Source organism: Mercenaria mercenaria, chromosome 16 (assembly GCF_021730395.1).
Source record: "Mercenaria mercenaria strain notata chromosome 16, MADL_Memer_1, whole genome shotgun sequence".
Classification (NCBI taxonomy): Eukaryota; Metazoa; Mollusca; class Bivalvia; order Venerida; family Veneridae; genus Mercenaria; species Mercenaria mercenaria.
Window position 1 is genome coordinate 46,342,592 of NC_069376.1, and position 23,429 is coordinate 46,366,020.

Below are 23,429 nucleotides of genomic sequence, written 5' to 3' on the forward strand. Positions count from 1 at the left end.
AACCCATGGCTGTGATATCTGTTTATTAACCTAGTTCTTAGTTGCCATGTACTTTTTGCGAGAAACTTATTAGTTGTGCTTTGACCTGAAAACATGTTGATAAGGACTAAGCTAGTCAAAGAATGACATATTGTTGGAGACCAGGATGTGTTTCATTAGTTTTGAGGCAATACATGTGAGGGATATGGGCGATAACTGGAGTGTTTGCACTTTGGACCTTTTTTATATGCAGGAGCAACGACTGCATGCTTCCAGTCATTGTGGACAATACCAGTATTGAGGGAGATTTGGAATATGTAAGGATAGGGGCTATTTCTAAGTGCAATTCTTTTAATAACCCAGATGACAGTTCATCTTGGCCAGAGGCTTTGCTAGGATCTAGATTTTTAAGGAGCTTTTCCACCCCGTCCTGGGATATGTTGACATTGGGCATGACTGGCCGATTTGCAGGAGTCAGCAACTGTTTGCAGGACAGGGCAAGACTTATGGGCTGAGGCCGGGAGAAAACTGACCCTTACCAAAATGAAAAGTTTGCGGCAAATTTGCCGCAAAGTTGCGGTAAATTTGCCGCAAACATTTTAGTTCACCAGAACAGAGTAATAAATGTTTGCAGGAGTTTGCCGGTACTCAGATTGCCGACTGAGTATAATATATGCTTTTTAAATAACTATAGGACCTACACTGAATGTTTGACCTTCACTTTTCAGAGGAGCAACACCACACTTTTCTGTCCTATTTGATTTAATAAATGAGTTGTTTTTTTGTTTAGGCCTGGTTTCAGCAATAAAGATTATGGTATCTAAAGCTATTCCTAATATCGTTTTGTATTTTTTCCTTTCATTGTTTATATTCTTTGACCCATTTTTCGAAGTGGGAGTGGGATTTTTTTGGAGAATAAACGGTTCCGCTTTCTAATTTGCTTAATGATGGCTGGTGTAACCCATGGGAGATCACGACGGACTTTAGTGCATCTACCGGTAGTTGGGATGTGGATGGAGCTAAGACGGTTTAACTCACCCTTAAATGGTGGCCAGACAGTTCTAGGATCTGTATGATTTGCTGCAAGAAAGTGCTTTGAAAACGTCTCAGAGTCTTTTTGAGGCCATTCCAGTTTTCTTACTTGTAGTATTTCATTTCTCTGACCCGTTGTATAGGGTCTCTGTTAACCTTTATCTCATGAAAGACAATGTCGTGATCTGAAGAACCTAATGGTGGGTAGGGCTGTAGTGTTATTGACTTAAAAGAGGGCATGTTTGTGAGAAAGCGGTCCAAGATGTTATTCCTGTAGTGGGGATGGTGACCATTTGCTGAAGATTGAGGTTTACTATATTTTAAAAGAAGGAAGTGTACAAGTTACAGCACATACAGTTTTCTGATGTCCAGTCAATACCAGGCCCATTAAAATCACCAAGGACCCATACGGAGCTGTTTCTGATGATTTTCTGGATGGTTGACCAAAGTTCACTTAAGGATGTTTCATCATCTACCTTAGGTTTGTAATATATCTCTAATACCTTTGCCTGAGGGACAGTTTAATATTGGCCCAGATAGAATTGCACTTTGATCTGAGCTGAGGCTGTTATGAGCTAACAAGAGAACGCGATACGGCTAGAAGGTACGTACCACCACTTTGCCCTTCATCCCTAAATATTTGAAAATTAAACTGACCTGGGAGGATTTCTGAATGACTAAATCCTGGTTTGAGCCAGATTTCAGTCAGACATATGATGTCCGGCTTATAACCTGTGAAATAACTTGATGCAGATCTGGGATTTGTTTTTGATGGAGCGGCAATTGATGTTTTTACCAGTAAGTCGCTCTGCAGGCTTAGTTTAGGAGGTCTGTGAGACTTGTCCTTTTGCTAAATGTATTTAGGATAGATGTAGCAATTGGTTTAGATTTGAGACTGGGCGTGAACCTTATCTGGTCAGGTCTGAAAATGAACAATATACGCCAGAAACCCTTTAGATATACTTTACAACAATTTTCCAGGTGGGACCTAGAAACTCGCGCCCCTAACTCCAAAGCCTGGATCCACCCCTGGTTTCAAACAATTATTGGAGATGTCTCTGTATGAATTTCTTGTACATAAATTTACTAAATATTGACAATTGAAATGCGTCTGACGTAGCATTACATATACTGTATTGTGTCGCAGTTCCAAAACAGTGAACATATACTTATGCTACCTATTTATTTATGCTAACACAAATATTCAAGTTGTCACAAAAAGGGGACTACACATGCAATGCCACGAGAAGTTAATATTTACGATAACGACGTCACGTGACACGCGTGATTGACAGCAGAATCACGCGCGAAAATAGACAGAGGCGAGAGAAGGGGTATTGTACATTTTAGCAAGTGCAGATACATTATTTTTTATTCCTGCACAGAAAATATTCCAACCGAACAATTATGAAACAATTAATGAGCAAAAGTGTGTTGAATTTGAGCCTTAAGAAAAACATAAAAAACATTTTACTTATTTCGGTGCTCTAAGTTCCCCTCAATAGTACCTCGCACCGGCCGCTTCCGTTTCTCGCCTTGGCATAAGACAAGGATAACAAAGGCAATGGCTGAATACTGAAATATTTGCTCAATTATCTCAAACATTTCAGCAAATTACGGAATTAGAACGTTGATAATAAATGTAAGTAATGTATTTAAATGTTTGATTTTATAAAATGACAACGATCGATTGTGTTGTTATGAGATCTGGGCGTTAAAAACAAAAGAAAACGAGTCGCATGCTCCCGGAGCAAGGACACTGTCCGCCATATTTGCAGCATACCAATTATCATTTTGTGCTGCCATGTCTAAAACATTTCTTGTTGCTTTTACTATTTCAAACGTATTTCTGAAAGGCAAAATCCAGGAGCAGGTGATGGTAAATGTTGATAATCAACGCGCTTTTAAATTCATAATCCTGATTAAGCTGAGCTAGTGCACAGGAGCCTGAAATTCTATCTGTAATGCTCCAAAATGGCTAAGTATAAAAATGACCCCTCCTATATATATAAAAACTTTCAGGCTCCTGTGGCTAGTGCAATAAAGCCATAGGACGAAGCGTACCACACACGAAGTATAAAGTGTTATTACTTGTACCAACGTAGTCTAAATAATGAGACCTCGGGCAGACCGATTTTACATTTTGATATTTTACGTTGTCTACCTAGACGGATCGGAGGCGGATATCGACAAGTCAAAATAATATAACGATATTCAACTCTCGAGTACAATTATTTGGACTAGTACAAACGCTATTTAAGTAGGTGTTAATAAACCATTGATAGAGCAGGTTTTGAGTGAATTTTGAGCTCTTTATTTATTGGTCCTTATTTTTAGCAAATTTAGTTTTAACAAGTCCCAGAAAAGCCACAAATAGGCTACTCTATATAGCTAGAAATGGCAATAAAACCAATAACAATTGTTCAATGTGTCAGTATCAAATACAGAACAGTCATTATCCCATCCAAATTGTTTATGAGACAAAAGACAATCACACAGAAATCTATGAAGTTTCAATTTCTGCGAAAGTCATTTTATAACAAACTTGGTCTTATGCAACAATGATTCTCATAAGTGACACATTTTTCGATGATTTATGGCAAAATATTGCTGCATTTATTGAAAATGTGACCAAAAGATCTTGGTTTTCTGTTTATATTGTCTTTCGTCTTACTATAAACCATTGGGACGCGATTATGACCATTTTGCATTATTGTTATTGGTTTTATAGCTAATTTGTGACTTTTCTGGGATGTGTTGAACTTCTGAAAAACTAATTTTTGTTTCGATTTGCGTTAAGGTAAAAATGTTACATAATATTAATTGGTAAAAACTGTTTATCTAACAATTTATTTTGGTTTTAATGCACTTGTCAGCTATTCGTTTTAGATAATTTTTTATTAGATTGTCCTCGGATTTTCATTCTTTCAATAAACTCTTTGTAAATTTTGATATTCTGTAATGGTAATCAAACAGTACAAAATAAACAAATAATATTGAAACTACACGTAATGCATATTAACTTGAAAATAGTTTCGACTTACTGGTACTGATGATAAACACGGACAGATGATAAAGTCGATCACCTACGAATGATTTGATTGCGATCAGTTATTTATATAATTGAACATGCCGTCTAAAAGCAGTCACTTACAACACCAACTGGTGTAAACAAAAACAAAATTGGTAAATGTTCTGTATAAATAAATGACTTACATTTATCTGTTTAAAAATATTTATCCAAAGTTACTGGGGAAAGAGGATGTTTTTTGCACATGCTCACTGTCAACACTTTATGGCCTGACATTGGGTCACTTATCATTACTCGATCCGGAATGACTGTTGCAGCATTTTTGGGAAAGTTTCAATATAATACAATAGAGAAAGTTTTGTAAATGACAAAGTGGTCGAATTTATCGTCAGTCAATGTTCGTACAGTCCCTATTTTACATACTCCTTTCAGGGCCTCACATTTAAATTATGTCAATTTTTCAGCAAATGTTAAGCTTTATTTTGATACCAACCATTGATAACAATTCGCAGAAATCAAAAAGTTACAGGTAAAAAAACTCATTTTCTGTCCAGAGTTTATCATCTCAGGGTTTTTTCTAGCTAATTTGGGAACATAGCCTATACCCCCAAAATTGGGAAATTTGACGAGTAAATGTTCCAAATTGGGAAATATTTAGTCCCATAGGATATAGTAAAGATGTGTTTAAGCACTCTCTCATACACTTGTTTCACATTGTACAACCTCTTTTAACATACTTCCATTACAAAGTTGTCCATAATTTGGTCAATGTTTGTTCAGTTTTGATGAATTTTTTTTTCAGAATGTAGATTGGGAATTTTTGCACTCATTTTGGGAAAAATACATACTTTTTGGCATTGGGAACATAGCCGAATAACGGCCGAAAAAAAACCCCTGCATCTACACCAGTGGTAAAGCAATCCAAGGTTAACGTGTAAATGACAAAATGACAGTCTCAGGAATTCCTAATTCCAGGGTTTAAAATGCCATTAGATATTTGGTAAAATTCCATTTTCGATGGACCCGCATGCCAGGAACTTGCAAAATTTTAGTTATAGACAATGGTCAAAGTCTAGGAAATAGATGTGATATGATACAAATGTACATCATGAGAAACGAAACACCATAGATCTACAGGAAAATTAGATCCATCGTGAAAGTCAATATTTTATTTGGCCTGGTAAAATCCGTGACTGTAAGGCAGTTTTCGGTCTAGTCCGTTATTTGCGGTCAGTCCTGTTTTCGCCAATGTATCATTATATCAGTATTTTTTGATCTTATGGATTAAACAAATATTAAAAAGGCTGATTTACAGTGCTTTCAAAGATATATATATATATATATATATATATATATATATATATGAGAACAGTTATTAATAAAAATAAATTGGTCAGCCAGTTGGAACCTCATTAATTGGTGGATTAGTCTGAAGATGAAGATACACAATATAATTACATAGGTACATTTTTATCAGTTAACTTATACCTGTGCTTGTTCCGTACCACATTATGTTGGATGCTTTCTTACCAAAGTGAAAGCAGGGTTTTTTGTAGGTTTTTTAGCTCACCAGAGCACAAAGTGCTCAAGGTCACTCGGAGCTATTATGACCAGTCATTGTCCGTAGTGTGTCGTCCATCAACATTTGCCATGTTTACACTTCAGAGGCCACAGCTGAGAACCAGTCATGAAACTTGGTCAGAATATTTGTATTGATGATCGCTAGGTCAAGTTCGAAACTAGGTCGGTAGGCCTGATCAAAGAAAAATCTTGTTAACACTTCAAAGGCCACATTTATGACCCTATCTTCATGAAACTTGATCAGAATGTTTATCTTGATCACCTCTAGGCAAGGTTCGAATCTGGGTCATATGGGTTCAAAAACTAGGTCACCCAGTCAGATCAAAGGAAAAGCTTGTTAACACTCTAGAGGCCACATTTATGACCCTATTTTCATGAAACTTAATCATAAAGTTTATCTTGATGATCTGTAGGCCATGTTTGAATCTGGGTCATGTGGGGTCAAAATCTAGGTCACTAGGCTAGATCAAAGGAAAATTTTGTTAACACTCTAGATAGAGGCCACATTTTAAGTTTGAAACTCATGAGAATTGGTCTGAATGTTTGTCTTGATGCAGGGGCGGCAAATTCAATTGTCCGTATTGCCCAGGTTGTCCCAAAGCTTCTACGGACAAGTAAAATTTGACCAGAATTTACTATATAACTATCATACGGACAAGTACAAAAAAGCAATTGACAAAAACGGACGAGCAAGTCAAAATCAGATTTCGCCGCTCCTGTGATGACCTCTAGGTCAAGTACAAATCTGGGTCATGTGGGGTCAAAAACTAGGTCACCCGGTCAGATTTAAGGAAAAGCTTGTTAACACTTAGATCTAGAAGAGGCCACATTTATGACCCTTTCTTCATGAAACTTGGTCAGATTGTTTGTCTTGATGATTTTTAGGTCAGTTTTGAATCTGGGTCATGTGGAGCCAAGTCAGATCAAAGGAAAAGTTTGTTAACACTCTAGATGCCACATTTAAGTTTGAAACTCGTGAGAATTGGTCAGAATATATTTGTCTTCATGAAATCTAGGCTAAGTTGGAATCTGGGTCATCTGGGGTCAAAAACTAGGTCACCCGGTCAAATCGAAGAAAAACTGTGTGTAATAGGGGCTGCATTTTTCATCTGATGTGCATGAAACTAGGTCAGAATGTTTGGATACTCATGAAATTTGAACAGAATGATCTTCTTGATGAAATCTACTTTTATCTGGGTCAGGTTCGAATGGGTCATCTGAGGTCTAAAACTAGGTCACCTGGTCAAATCAAAGACAAACCTTGTGTATGCAATAGGGGCTGCATTTTTGATCTGATGTGCATGAAACATGGTCAGAATGTTTGTCTCCACGAAATGTCGGATGAGTTTTTATCTGGGTCATGTGGGGTCAAATACTAGATCACAAGGTCAAATCAAAGAAAAATCTGGTTTACACTCTACGAGCCACATTTTTGACTCGGTCTTCATAAAACTTGATCAGAATATTTAGTATCTTAAAGTCTTTTATGATTTTGAATCTGGGTCATGTAGAATGAAAAACTAGGTCACTTGGTTAAATCAAAGGAAAAGCTTGTTTACACTCTAGAGGACACTCTAGCTCCAATCTTCACGAAACTTTGTCAGAATGTTTGTTTTCATGAAGTCATGGATGAGTTCTAATGAGGTTCATGTTGATTCAAAAACTATGTCAAATCAAAGAAAATGCTTGTTTACACTCGGGCCACATTTTTGGTAGAATCTTAATGAAAATTGGTCAGAATATTTGTTTCCATGAAATTTTGAACGGATTAGAAATTGGGTGCGGTTGGGTAAAAAACTAGGTCACTAGGCCAAATCGCAGAAAAAACACTAGAGGCCACGTTTTTGCTCCAATCTTCATGAAACTTGGTCAGAATGTTTATCTCCTTGAAAACTCAGACGAGTTTGAAACCGAATCGGGTGGTGTCAAAAACTGGGTCACTAGGTCAAACATGTTTGTTATGGTATGTTACTCTGGTGAGCGACCTAGGGCTATCTTGGCCCTCTTGTTTGGTTCAATATGACATACACCGAAACATAAATATTTGACACTCATCATTTTTAATTTTGACTATCTTTTCCATTTTGTTTTGAGGAATAGAACGTTTCTTTAAGTTTTGAATACATGTTTTTGGTGATTTGGTAAATTGTTCACCATGTGCTGTTCAAAGGCAACTGTTTTGGGTTATTAAACCACAACATAAATTCAGTGTTCAGGTCAATAAAGGAATTTATTTTCTGTTTCAGATTAAAAAGTTGTGCTGTATAAAAGAAGAATTATAACCAAGGAAAATCAACAATTGAGTATATTGCAGAGCTTTTAATGTTCAAACTGAAAGAATAAAGAAAATAGTTCATTAACAAACGGGGCAGTTCAAAGACAAGACAGTTTACAAATAGAAAATTTACAAATAGGTTCTTTGGAAGTTCACACCTTTTACAGATAAAATTATAAATGTCATGACACAAGGATAACTGTTTCAATCAGAGGATAATTATTTCAACTGGAGGATAGATAATTTAACATAGACAAATTTGTCCAAATTAAAGTGACAGCTGTTTGACATATTTTGTATTGACCACACACTGGCAACAAGAAGTCATGGCTGCACCGGACATGGAAGTGATCAAAGACATTCCAGGCTATAAAGTGATCCTTAAAGCCGTAATCAAAACACAAATACAGCAATTGGTAAGTGTAATTGTATCTATAGCTATAAGTTAAGGTCAAGGTTGCTGGTTTTCAATCACCTGCCGAAGCCTGTTGTGGTTTCGAGACCTTTCTTTGTATGTAGAATTCTTCATATATGATGAAGCCAAGTGTCTTTCAGCTTGTAATTTGTATATTTGGAAGGTTCAGGGCTCCAGATATTTTTTTTGGCCTGTCACTGAGTACTTACTCGTCATAATGTTTGTGAATGAGTAAAATGGTAAAATCCGAAATTGACTAGGAGTAATGTTACTCCTGAAAATTTGTAAATTTCTGTTAAAAAAAAATACAGAAATCAGTTTTATAACATATTTACTGGGTGTAACACCCATGAATTTCTTTGCAATTCAGTTTCAATTCAGCATTTAAGATTTTGCAGGCATCAAAATGTGCCTGAATTTTGAATAGTTACAGCAAGTGTGAGTAGTATGTTTCTTAAGTCTGGGTCTGATAATGTTTTATAGCGTATTTAAGAATACGAGTAAAATTTACTAGCTTAAATTATGCCGTTGTGTATTCGAGTAAAGTGTCAGTAGGTAGAAAATGGATAGATATAATGTTCAGGGGTTCCATTTGACCCGGGACCCTGGGTCTGGACCCAGGAGATTTTCAAAAGACCCTCAAAGGACCCGGCATGATAATTGCCTGTGCGTCACTCGGGACCCGGAGACATTTTCCTTTGATAATCCTTTCTCTTATCAGTCATTTCCTACAGTAAAACTATGTCCACGATAAACATGTGTATTCAAAATAAACACTCACGGTCATGCCCTCCTGCCTTTGATCTTCTGCTAAATCCCGCCCTTTATCCTGTGGACATGCCACGCTGATTTTTCTTTATCAGCAAGTTAGGTCACGGCGAGTGCACATAGGTAATGAGAATCAATGAAGTGTACATTAATAATTATTGATAAAGCATTACCCGTATTGAGCCTTCATACTGTCAAAAAAGGTGCCAGTTATTAAATTATCGCAATTAAGCGACCAGCTGATTACCGAGCATGTGAGAAGTGTCCTGCAAGATTTCTTCATGCAAACTTTAAGTTAGACAATTGTGTAATGATCGTACCTTAATTTCAACAAGAAAATCCACAAATTTAAATGAATTTGGAAAGCAAAAATAAGTTTAGAATGTCCGTTCACGATTCTAATTACACCCGATGACATGCAATTTTTCCAAAATTCACTAAAAAAACTGACTTTCAATGCAATTTTTAGCTCACCTGAGCACGAAGTGCTCAAAGGTGAGCTTTAGTGATCACCCTGTGTCCGGCGTCCGTCGTCGTCCGTCGTCTGTCCGTCCGTCCGTCCGTCCGTCCGTCGTCAACAATTTGACTGTTAACACTCTAGAGGTCACATTTTTGACCCTATCTTAATGAAACTTGGTCAGAATGTTACCCTCAATAAAATCTTGGACGAGTTCGATATTGGGTCATCTGGGATCAAAAACTAGGTCATCAGGTCAAATCAAAGGAAAAGCTTGTTAACACTCTAGAGGTCACATTTTTGGCCCAATCTTAATGAAACTTGTTCAGAATGTTACCCTCAATAAAATCTTGGACGAGTTCGATATTGGGTCATCTGGGGTCAAAAACTAGGTCATCAGGTCAAATCAAAGGAAAAGCTTGTTAACACTAGAGGTCACAATTTTGGCCCAATCTTAATGAAACTTGGTCAGGATGTTACCCTCAATAAAATCTTGGACGAGTTCGATATTGGGTCATCTGGGGTCAAAAACTATGTCACCAGGTCAAATCAAAGAAAAAGCTTGTTAACACTCTAGAGGTCACATTTTTGGCCCAATCTTAATGAAACTTGGTCAGAATGTTACCCTTAATAAAATCTTGGACGAGTTCGATATTTGGTTATCTGGGTTCATAAACTAGGTCACCATGTCAAATCAAAGGAAAAGCTTGTTAACACTGTAGAAGCCGCATTTATGACTGTATCTTCATGAAACTTAGTCAGAATGTTAATATTGATGATCTTAAGGTCCAGTTTGAATCTGGGTCATGTAGGATAAAAAACTAGGTCACCGAACCAAATCAAATGAAAAGCTAGTTTACACTGTAGAGGCCACATTTATGACCATACCTTAATGAAACTTGGTCAAAATGTTAATCTTGATGATCTATAGCTCAAGTTCAAATCAGGGTTAGGTGGGGTCAAAAACTAGGTCACTAGGTCATATCAAAGGAAAAGCTTGTTAACACTCTAGAGGCCACATTTATGACTATATCTGCATGAAACTTAGTCAGAATGTTAAACTTGATGATCTTTAGGGCAATTTTAAATCTGGGTCATGTCGGGTCAAAAACTAGGTCACCAGGTCAAATCAAAGGAAAAGCTAATTAACACTGTAGAGGCCACATTTATGACCATATCTTAATGAAACTTGGTCCAAATGTTAATCTTGATGATCTTTAGGTCAAGTTTAAATCTGGGTCAGATGGAGTCAAAAACTAGGTCACTAGGTCATATCAAGGAAAAGCTTGTTAACACTCTAGAGGCCACATTTATGACTATATCTTCATGAAACTTAGTCAGAATGTTAAACTTGATGGTCTTTAGGTCAAGTTCGAATCTGGGTCATGTCGGGTCAAAAACTAGGTCACGGGTGTCAAATAGAAGGAATAGCTAGTTAACACTTTAGAGGCCACATTTATGACCATATCTTAATGAAACTTGGTCAGAATGTTAATCTTGATGATCTATAGGTCAAGTTTAAATCTGGGTCAGGTGTGTTAAAAACTAGGTCACTAGGTCAAATCAAAGGAAAAGCTTGTTAAGACTCTAGAGGCCAGATTTATGACTGTATCTTCATGAAACTTAATCAGAATGTTAATCTTGATGATCTTTAGGTCAAGTTTAAATCTGGGTCATGTGGGGGCAAAAACTTGGTCACCGGGTCAAATCAAAGGAAAAGCTAGTTAACACTTTAGAGGCTACATTTATGACCATATCTTAATGAAACTTGGTCAGAATGTTGATCTTGATGATCTTTAGGTCAATAGGTCAGGTGAGCGATACAGGGCCTTCATGGCCCTCTTGTTAAGGAAAAGTAGCATCATTATTTGAGGAACTATCTCTGGTTTACCTTAGTGGACCAAGTTAACTGAGCAAAAACAACATTTCAGACGACATTCCGAAAGTGTACCAGTATCCGGATAGTACGTTTTGGATGCATTTTTAGCTCACCTGTCACAAAGTGACAAGGTGAGCTTTTGTGATCGCGCAGCGTCCGTCGTCCGTCCGTCAGTCCGTCCGTCCTTCCGAAAACTTCTGCTTGTGACCACTCTAGAGGTCACATTTTTCATGGGGTCTTTATGAAAATTGGTCAGAATGTTCACCTTGATGATATCTAGGTCAAGTTTGAAACTGGGTCACGTGCGGTCAAAAACTAGGTCAGTAGGTCTAGAAATAGAAAAACCTTGTGACCTCTCTAGAGGCCATATTTTTCAGAAGATCTTCATGAAAATTGGTCAGAATCTTCAACTTGATGATATCTAGGTCAAGTTTGAAACTGGGTCACGTGCCATCAAAAACTAGGTCAGTAGGTCAAATAATAGAAAAACCTTGTGACCTCTCTAGAGGCCATATTTTTCATGGTATCTGTATGAAAATTGGTCTGGATGTTCATCTTGATGATCTCTAGGTCGAGTTTGAAACTGGGTCACGTGCGGTCAAAAATTAGGTCAGTAGGTCTAAAAATAGAAAAACCTTGCAGGGCTCAGGGTTTTCCCGGACGCAGGTTTTCTGCGTCCCTGACGTGCTTTGACTGCTTTGAACCCGCATTTTGTAGTGCCTCTGCGTCCACTGGACCCGCAAAATCGGTCACGAAACTCCTTTGCACTGAAGCCTCCTTTGCGCAGATACCCACGTAAAATGCGCAGTTTTTTACCACCGGGACCATCCCCGAATCGTGGGTGCTCATTATACACAGGTATAGACGATTTTCCAACTTCAAAACAAGTTTTGTTACCGATGTTCGCCATTTTGGTAAAGGGAAACTACTCTCCGCACTAACTGACACCGCTAAAATCTAAGATTACCGTTACGTTCCGTAAAAGATCGAATGGTTTATTTTTCTATTAAACAAAATTAATTTCATATAAATTTAAAGTATTTTGATGAAAAAATATTAATAAATCACAAAAATTATTATACTAATTAAGGATCGAGTATTATCTTTAACCGAGATCAAACTGTGAACAACATAACTGACACGAGGTGACACTTAATTGCCGGTAATTACTGGCTAGTTGATCATAACAAAAAGACTGTCACACCTTTTGTTATCTGTCTGGATTGAGAAGCTCATGCCATTTTGAAAGATACCATTCCGAAATATTTAATCAGCTGCTATCTAAATTAAAAAGCTACAAGTTCATTCGATTTTAGGATAATTTTTTTTAGTAATAATGTCCATTTTCAAGATCAATAATTTGTGGACCCCCAAAAATTATTAGGGACCCTTAAATTAGCAGCCATGGAAGTCCATGGACTCCCAAATAAAAAACCCGAGGGAAAACCCTGAGGGCTTTTTCACCCTATCTCACGGGGCCGATATTCGGCCCCATTCCCAATGCCAAATATGCTCTATTTTTCCCAATCTGGAGCAAAAAATTCCCAATCCAATGAAAAATTTCCCAACTGAAATCGGTTACTTTCTGTTTTTTAAATAATAATTCTTGCACAATTAGTTTTGTTTGCCAAGTAAATCAAACAAAATGTTGGAAAAACCAACTCGTTTCTATTTTTAGTATCATGACCGTCTGCAACCTCGGTAAAAAATAATTACAAGATTTTCCTGAAGAAATGTATGATTTGTATGCAAAAACCTCTCAAAATGCATAAAAACACAAATATTAATTGAATGAAGTACCCAAAACATGTTGACAGGTAATTCTTATACCATTAAAATCAATTGTCACATATTTTCGCGACCCAGTTTTTACACTCGAAATTACTCGCACTTTGCCATTCTACTTCTTGGATAATTTCAGTTATAACTTTGGTGAAAACAAACTGTAAACAAAAATTTTAGCATGACAAATAAAGAGTTACTATATTATTAGGCAATATTGGAAGACAATCATGAAAAAAAAAACTCAAAAATTCACAAGGGGTTACCCCTTGCCGGAAATAGAGATATTTTCCCCTAAAACTGTTATATTTTCCTTTTCAGCATGTTCAGTACAAGTTACTGTTTTCTTTTTCAAAATTCTATTTATTTATGTTTTTCTTCAAGGTTGAACAGTTAGCGGCACACACTGATGAAGAGTCTGTTATTCTGACAGCAAGTGTTGCAGACGGCACACTCAGTCACCTCGGCTCTGACTCTGGCAAAGGATTTCTTGAAGACCATGAAGATGTGAAATCCCAGTTCCTTGGCTTTTGTCTCAAAAGTAAGTGTTCACTATTTTCATGGTTATGGAACCTCTCCTTGTTGGAATCTATTCGCTCATGGGGTAACCATTTATTCATGAAATGATTTTCAGTTCCGTATGCCGAGTCCATGCTTTATTCTTCGTTATACAGATAAATGATATTGGCCATTACTTCCAATTTATCAAACATGCAGCACTACCATAACAGTTGACATGCCAACATGCCAGATTGCACTCATATTTATGAAGTTGTCTCCATAAAATTTCTTTTGGGTAAATTTCTACCAGAGATTACTATAAAACATATGGTTGCCATATGCTGGATATGCAAGTGTCTAAATAGAGGAACTTTGAAATTCTCTAGTTTGAATTTGTTTGATTTCAGAATAATTTCACCCCAGCTTCGAGAATAATCATTTTAAACCATAGCCTCAAAGAGAACATGTTTTAGCTGAGAAACTTTGAACCACATGTGTGTGATTGAGTGCAGTCATGACCTTCTTGTTCTTTGAATGATAAAATAAGAATAGTATGCAAGCTTTTAAAGAAGAGCTCCATAACTTGTGTATTGATGGATTATCGTAGTACTGCACACAAATGTTCCACATAATAATGTGTCACGTATATTATTTATGTTTGTAGGTCAAGGTCACTATCGAAATTTTATGTTAGAATAGCTTTTGTTTCTTAGCTCCTAAATGCTTTGATGCATTTTTATATGCCCGAAGGGACGTATTTTGTTGTGATGCTGGTGTCTGCCTATCCGTTAGCCAGTGTCCGCTCTGTAACTCTTGAACCCGTTCAAGAATTTCGAAGAAACTTGGCACAAATGTTCACCACTTCGGGACGACGTCCAGAGCGCATGTTCTTAATGGCTCACTTCAAGGTCAAGGTCACACTTGGGGGTCAAATTTACAGGACTACTGTTTCGTGTCTACTCTGTATCTCTTGACCCCCTTGAAGGATTTCAAAGAATCTTGACACAACTGTTCACCACATTGAGATGACATGCAGAGCACATGTTCTAGATGGCTCGCTTTAAGGTCACACTTAGGGGTTTATAGTCATACCAGTATGATTCTTGTCCGCTCTTTAACGGAATAACTCTTGAAATGCTTGAAGGATTATGAAGAAACTTGGCACCAGTGTTCACCACATCAAGACGACGTGCAGAGTGCATGTTCTGGATGTCTCGCTTCAGGGTCAAGGTTACACTAAGGGGTTAAAGGTCATCGTTCTGTAACTCTTGAATCCCTTTGAGGATTTTGAAGAAACTTTACACAAATGTTCACCACATTGAGATGATGTGCAGAGTGCATGTTCTTGATGGCTAGTTACAAGGTCAAGGTCACATTTAGGGTCAAGAGGTCATACCATCAGGCATATATTGCTCCGCATTGCTGTGCTCTTGATCGCTTGGATTACCTCATTTTACCAAAGGTAGATTTATAAGGAAAAAAGCTCTGTTAAAGTTACTTATCCTTGGGATCAAAGATCAAGGTCACAGTAACCTAATAACTTAATGGTTTGAATCAATAATTATGGCCCCCAAACTGGGGTAGACATTGTTTTTGCCCTGTCCTCCCGTCCGTTAGTCACACTTCATTTCCGATCAATAACTTGAGAACCATTTGACCTGGAACTTTTAAACTCCATTGGATGGTAGGGCTTATGGAGTAGATAAGATCTATAGATTTTGAGGTCACTACATCAAAGGTCAAGGTCACAGGGGCCTGAACATTGAAAACCATTCTGATCAATAACTTGAGAACCACTTGACCCAGAATGTTCAAACTTCATAGGATGATTGGACATGCAGTGTAAATGACCCCTATTATTATACCCCCACAAAACGAAGTTTGGGGGTGGGGGGGAGTATATAGAAGTGAGCTTGTCGGGTCTGTTGGTTTTCATGGTTTCCGGGCGATAACTCATAAAAGGCTTGACCGATTTAAATAATTTTTGGTACACAGGTGTAACATCAGAAAATACAGGTCAAGTTTGACTTTGGGGTCAGTAGGTCAAAGGTCAAGGTCACAGTGACTCTGAACAGTTAAACGGTTTCCGGATGATAACTTGAAACTGGGTCTAGTATCATGATTTTTTGTACACAGGTGCAACATGATAAAATACAGGTCACATTCGACTTTGGGGTCAGTAGGTCAAAGGTCAAGGTCACAGTGACCCTGAACAGTAAAACAGTTTCCGGATGATAACTTAGAATGCTTGGACCTAGGATCATTAATTTTTGTACACAGGTGTAACATCATAAAATAAAGGTCAATTTTGACTTGGAGGTCAGTAGGTCAAAGGTCAAGGTCACAGTGACTCGGACACGGTTTCTGGTAGATAACTTGAGAACTCTTGGGTCTAGGATCATAATATTTTGTACACGGGTGTAACATGAAAAAATACAAGACAAGTTAGTAGGTCAAAGGTCAAGGTCACAATGACACGAAACAGTTAAACAGTTTCCGGATGATAACTTGAGAACGCTTGGGCCTAGGATCATGAAAATTGATAGGGAGTTTGTTTATGACCAGCAGATGACCTCTTAGGATTTTGAGGTCAATAGGTCACAGGTCAAGGTCACAGTGACCTGGAACATTTAAAATGGTTTTCGGACAATAACTACAAAGTACTTTGGACTAGGATCACGAAACTTCATAGTGAGATTGGTCATGACCAGCAGATGACCCCTATTAATTTTGAGTTCCAAAGGTCAAAGGTCAGAGTGACCCAGAACATTTAAACCTTTTCCGGACAGTAACTTGAGAACGTTTGGGCCCGAGGATCATTAAACTTAATAGGGAGGTTGATCATGACCAGCAGATGACCTGTATTGATCTTGAGGTCATTAAGTCAAAGGTCAAGCAAGTGCGGCTTTAACATTGGCTTAGTTCTGTGACAAGGCTATATTATGGGGGTATAATTCGTCACTCCTGTGACAACTCTAGTTTTTTTGGTTACTAGGTCAAAGGTCAAGGTCACAGGGGCCTGAACATGGAAAACTGTTTCTGATCAATAGCTTTAGAAATACTTGACCCAGAATGTTGAAACATCATAGGATAATTAAAAATGTACTTAGTAGATGACCCCTATTGCTTTTTGGGTCACTCGATCAAAGGTCAAGGTCACAGGGGCCTGAAGATGGAAAAACGTTCCCAATTTCTAACTTGAGAACCACTAGGCACAGAATGTTGAAACTTAGTGGGGTGATTGGACATGTCAAGTACATGATCCCTATTGCAGCCAACCATCAATGTCTCTTTGACTTTCTCTCCTGTCCCCTATTGACTTCTTGCCTATACAACTTTGCATTTGGGGAGACATGCACTTTTCTACAAAAGCATTTTCTAGTTGGAGATTGCCTTGGATTGTCAAACTTTATATGATGATTCAGGGTTTTTTCTAGCTTATTTGGGAACATAGCCTATACCCCCAAAATTGGGAAATTTGCCGCGTAAATGTTCCAAATTGGGAAATCTTTAGTGACTAAGTCCCATAGGATATAGTAAGGGTGTGTTTAAGCCCTTTCTCATACACTTGTTTCGCATTGTACAACCTCTTAAACATACTTCCATTATAAAATTGTCCATAATTTGGTCAATGTGCAATTTTGATGAAATTTTTTTCAGAATGTAGATTGGGAATTTTTGCACTCATTTTGGGAAAAATACATACTTTTTGGCATTGGGAATATAGCCATATAACGGCTATAAAAACGGCCAAAAAAAAACCCCCTGGATGATTGCTTGTCGACATTGGATGAACCCAATTGTTTTTTGGGGATCGGTAGGTAAATTGCCAAAGCACACCGACCTTGAGACAGTTTTAACATCCATCATGTCCATGACAGCACTGTATGGGAGGCTTAAAGTGATATGTCATTTTAAACAGAGTTTAAAATCTATGCATTTTATGTCCATGCAACAGAGGTTTTGGTCGAAACTTTGGAGTTTCTTGTTGACCAAATTAGATGATTTCACTGTATATTTTACCTCCATTCAATTATTTCAGGACACCATAAGAAAAAACAAGCCGAGAAAGAGAAGGAACGTCAACAGCAAATGTTAGAATCTATGCAGCAAATACCAATTCCAGCACAACTTGGATATGGTCCTGCACCTAGAAGAAACCCAAGGGCTCCATATCCAAGACAGATATTACCAAGAGCCCCGGGTCCTGGAATGTCCCCAGGAGGAGGTTTAAGATCACCAAATATTAGACATGAACCATATCCAGTTTCCCGTCCTCAGAGAAATTCGACTGGCTCAGACTCCGGCAGATTATCAATGCCGACAACGCCAGTGAAACAGGAACCCAGTGAACAATCTAATGATGATGTTAGTGAATTAAATAATGTTAGTCAATCTCCATCTCAGTCAGTTGCAGAAGCAAAAGATGACGAAAAGTCAAACTCTTCATCGTCAACCATTCCCAACGAACCTAGTGACGGAATTACGGGTGAATCGAGTGACAAGCAAAAAACTGATAGTGATTTAGACCCAAATGTAAATGTCAAAGTGGAAGCTATTACTGAATCTGAGATGGAGTTAGAAATAACCGGTGTTGAACCCGGTAGACCTGCCATTCCTCAGGATTGGGATCCTAACATTTCTATGGGAATGAATTTTGACCCCAATTCAGGTGCTATGGGGACATCAGCGGACATGAACCAAGGATACAGTAAGTGTTTATTTTCTTTATCAAAACTTTGACCATCTCCATTGTCTGAATATGTAATTGGAAACTGTCACACGTTTTGCCAAATACTTTGCACTACCAGCTGTAAGTTTAGATCATTTCCTTGGTACAGAGAAAACACAAATGATTTATTAATAATTTAAATGATATTAATTAATTTGAATTAATCTGATGTCTGGTGATGATCCAAACAGACATTAATTTCTGATCAGGACACTCATTGGCCAAATCATGAAAATTCATGAGATCTTTTTTATGGTGATAGAAACTTCTTTTTTAAACTAAAACACAAATCTGAAAATAAACCTGACCAAAATACAAGTTCTTAGACAAAAATATATGTAAAGCCAAAGACAAAAATGAATGAAATGCAAAAGAAGTATACCAATTATTCTACCAGTACTTTATTGAGGAGTCTTGATATAATTTAAAGTGTGGAAAAATACTTGCCTCTCTAATTGGAAGCCGTGGGTTTGAACCTTTAATATAGGTCATTCATTCATTGATGATTAAATTACACCACTTGAGAAAATCTGCCAACTGCCATTTAAGTTGTGTGCTAATATTATTTCAGGAAATTGACACAGATGTTCTTCCTGTGGCTATTTTCCCACACTCAAATTTATGCACTGAATCTAAAAATTTTCTAGTCTGTTTGTTGGGGTAAGACTCCCGAGGGAACTGCCTGAAGGATATTGACTAGCTTTATGACTGGTAGTTCGATTTGCAGTACTTAACGAGACAGTTTCCTAATTCTTGTTGCCGTGACAATGGAGATGGTCAGCAGTCAGCAACTGTTGTTTGTGCTTACATTTCTCCATAAGACTTGCTCATGCTGAATAGGAACATTTTACTACTGAAAATGTTTATATGATGTGTACATGTCTGATGTACATGTTACATGTCTATGATATATACATGTATAATATGTCACTTTAGTTGTTATGGCAATAATTCCAAATAAGGGAATACCTTTTGGAATTGCTGGCACCTGCTGCTGAAGTGTTGAGAATTGATATAAATGCATTGTACTCTTTATTTCAAATTACTAAAACAGCTGAATTCTTAGAGTATAAGTTCTTGTAAAATATTTGATAAAAATCCAGTAAAAATATTTTTGTGTTAAGTAGTATTTTGATATAATAAACATTCAGAAAGACTTAGTCAAATATTTTATGGAAAACCATCAAGGATAGGAAAATTAAGTGATTTCTAAAAAATAAGTAATTTGAGAAAAAGAGGCTTGACAGGTGACTTCAGGTGTGGTATGGAAGAGGACATCTGAACAGGTAGGTAAATTCTTACATCTGAGTTGATATGCATGGTGAATAAACTTACACAGAGTCTAGGGGAGCCACTGTACAGATGAGTTTTAAGACTGCATAAAGCTAGAAAATAGATGAAAGTGTCTGTAACTAACTGATTTAGTGATTGCCCATTCACATGAAAACCAGTATCTTCACATGTATGTAAAAGAGATTTTTTCAAAACCCTTTAGAACTTTTTAATTATAATAAGTGTTCAATCTGTTGTTACTATTGCAATCTAGTGATTATGATTTTTTTGCCTTCGCTGTCTGTCCGTCCGTCCACATTAAGCTTGTCTGGCTTTCACAGGTCAAACTGCTGGCCGGATTTCGACGAAACTTCCTAGGAGTGATCAGTACCAAGCCTAGTTGTGCATATCGCTGACACGTTCCGATTTGCTGCACAAAATGGCTGCAAGAGCTAAAAATAGAAAAATCTTGTATGGCTTTCACAGGTCAAACTGCAGACTGGATTTCGACGAAACTTTACAATAGTTATGCATATTGCCGACATGTTTCGCTTTGTTGCACAAAATGCCCGCCAGAGCTAAAGGTGTACATAGGGGGGAGACATGTTTTTGTGACAAAAACACCTAGTTTTTTTTTAACATTCACTTATCTTATACTGAATTTCTTTTAAAAAATCATTGTACGATGATGCATATGTTTCATAGAAATGCTTTTCATCTAGTTTTTAGTGATACACAGTTTATGTCCTTGGGAGAAACTAACCAGTTTGAGAAAGTTATACATATATATATTTCTTGAAAGTAAGGCTGATCAAAATGTTTCTAATACTGGACTTTAAATTTTCTCTATGAGAGACAAGTCAGTAGACCCATGCAAGCTGGGATGATATGAGCACTATCTACATGCTGTATTCAATGTGGTGATCAACAACAACAAAAAAACCCAGTTCATTTTGTTTAATACCCTGTTTCTTAAAAGATTACATGAACACAGCATGTAGGTATGACAGGCTCTGTTTCATTATATTATTCAGCATGAGCAATTCGTGGAGTTTCCCCACAGTCATACGTAGTCTGGAACAGCTCTGCAACAGGCCTTAAAAATCTATCATATGCACTGACATTGCAGGATATCAAAGACAAAAATCAGATACAATTATTAACTGCTTTGTGATATGCACAAGTAAAAAGCATTATTTGATAAATTATTTGCGACTGAACATCTTACTGTCTTTTGATTATACTTTGATACTTCAGTTCTAGAAGTATATAAAACAAAGGGCTTTGAGTAAATGTAAATGACAAATGTAAGAAGTTACAGACTAGGAGCCTGGAATCTCTCCAGACATATTGATTGAATGTAAGCACAAACATTAAAACAATTGCTGACTGCTAGAAGAACAACTTGCAGAGAAACTATATACATTTGAAAAAATGATATTTCCTCACACAATATTTGGGAAAGGGGGAAGCACTTGTGGCAGCACATTCTCAGTATGTCTTTCATTTAATCCTTTGAAGTTAATAACGGGGCTTGACAAATTTTTTGAAAGCAAGTTGTCCTGCAGTGTAAGCTGATTAGAATTTATATTGTGTACTTTTCTTGCTACAATTTGGAATCATCCTGCAATTCGCTGAAGAAAAACACTTCGTCTGTCCATTCGTCTGTCAGTCCGTAACAAGTGTGTCTGCTCCATATAACTTAAACCCCTTAAAGGATTTTCATGAAACTTGGGTCAAATGATCATCTCCTCAAGACGATGTGCAGAACTCATGAGTCAGCCATTCGGCTCAAGGTCAAGGTCACAACTCAAGGTCAAAGATTTGAGTCTTCCATTTTGTGTCCGCTCTGTATCTCGTAAACACCTTGAAGGAATTTCATGAAATTTGGGTCAAATGATCACCTCATCAAGATGATGTGCAGAACTCATGAGTCAGCCATGTTGGCTCAAGGTCAAGGTCACAACTCAAGGTCAAAGATTTGAGTCTTCATTTTGTGTCCGCTCTGTATCTCGTAAACACCTTGAAGGATTTTCATGAAACTTGGGTCAAATGATCACCTCATCAAGACGATGTGCAGAACTCACAAGTCAGCCATGTCAGGTCAAGGTCAAAACTCAAGGTCAAAGGTTTGAGCGTTCCATTGTGTCCGCTTTGTATCTCCTAAACCCTTAGAAGGATTTTCATGGAATTCTAGTCAAATGATCACCTCATCAAGACTATGTACAGAACTCATGAGTCGGACAGCCATGTTGGCTCAAGGTCAAGGTCACAACTCGTGGTCAAAGGTTTGAGTCTTCCATTTTATGTCCACTCTGTATCTCCTTAATCTCTTGAAGGATTTTAGTATGACTTGGCTGTGCTATTTCCATTATCAAAATGATGTGCAGAACTCAAAATTCACCCATGCCAGCTCAGGGTCAAGGTCACAATTCAGCATATATCGCTTGGAACAAATTCATTGATGTCTAAAAATTTACTTAACAACGTCAATGCTTCCGCCCAATACCATCAACCCATTCACAATCCATAACAGTGGACAGTCAGACTGCCTTGTTGTATTTATATTTGTCAACTGGTATATCAACTCGTACTTATGATCAAAGAGTGGTGGCTTTGTCGAGCCCTGAAAACTTTTGACAACATTCAAAATACATTAGTTGGTTCAAAATGAAAAAGATTTATCTTTCCTGCAAGTTTTCTTCTTGTTTTTGTTATATTTTGCTATTGCTTTGTTTAGAAATAATTGTTTATTCAAAAGTAAAATGCCAGATTACTTATAGACGTTAGAAATTCTGTTAACTAGAGGTTTGAAATGAAATAACCATATTTGGTTTGAACTTAACATTATTTCTGAGAAAACTATTTGAACAGACGTGTTCATGATGAAACTAACAACATCAGATGTGTACTTGTCGAGCTAAATGTCCAGTTAAGCCTGCGCATCCGCGCAGTCTGGTCAGGATCCATGCTGTTCGCTAACAGTTTCTCCAATTCCAATAGGCTTTAAAAGCGAACAGCATGGAGCCTGACCAGACTGCGCGGATGCGCAGGCTGGTCTGGATCCATGCTGGTCGCAAACCCACTATGTTGGTTTTCTCATGGCACGGCTCATTTGTTAACAAAATTTTGAAGCTGTTGTATTTTATGCCTAAAAACTGAAATCTAAACTAAATGTTACAATGAAATCAGACTTGAATGTTACCTTGAAATCTGAGCTAAATGTTACAGTTAAAAGTTGAGCTGAATGTTACACTGAAATCTGACTTGAATGTTACAGTACACTGACATTTAAGATTTAGATGTTCTCTGTTTGTTGATGGATATATGTAGTCATAAAGCTTAACAGGTGAAAGAAATAGACTTGAACTTTAGCAGTTACTTTTAGTATTTATTTCATTAATACTTTAACACCTGGGCATAAATGATAATGCATTTGACTTGCTTCATTCTTGAAACTGGATGAAAATCATAAGAACACTAACATACCTGATGGATGATAAAATTCTGTAAATATTTTGTTTTTGTAAGTACAGTTCCTATACTATATCTTTGATGTGCCAGGAGTACCTACCCAAGGTCAAGTTCACAGCTGGTCAAAAAATTGAGCCTTTGATTTCATGCCTGGTCCTTGGCTGCTACGTACTTGAAGGATATAGACGCATCTTTGTTTGAATGTTTATCTTAACCAGATATGCCACAGCCCAAGTTCTGTTTTCTCCAGC

General features: G+C 37.3%; 1 protein-coding gene across 48 annotated transcripts in view; it reads left to right on the top strand.

The window, feature by feature from the left end:
- Positions 1-2,500: 2,500 nt before the first annotated feature.
- Positions 2,501-23,429, top strand: part of LOC123540587 (sal-like protein 1) — a 139,783-nt gene continuing 118,854 nt past the window's right edge. For all 48 annotated transcript variants that reach the window (XM_053526954.1, XM_053526950.1, XM_053526953.1 and 45 more), the window contains exons 1-4: positions 2,501-2,653; positions 7,870-8,314; positions 13,584-13,740; positions 17,743-18,411. In XM_053526954.1, coding sequence (XP_053382929.1) covers positions 8,225-8,314; positions 13,584-13,740; positions 17,743-18,411 — 916 coding nt within the window. In that variant the 5' untranslated portion in view covers positions 2,501-2,653; positions 7,870-8,224. The remainder of the gene's footprint in view (positions 2,654-7,869; positions 8,315-13,583; positions 13,741-17,742; positions 18,412-23,429) is intronic.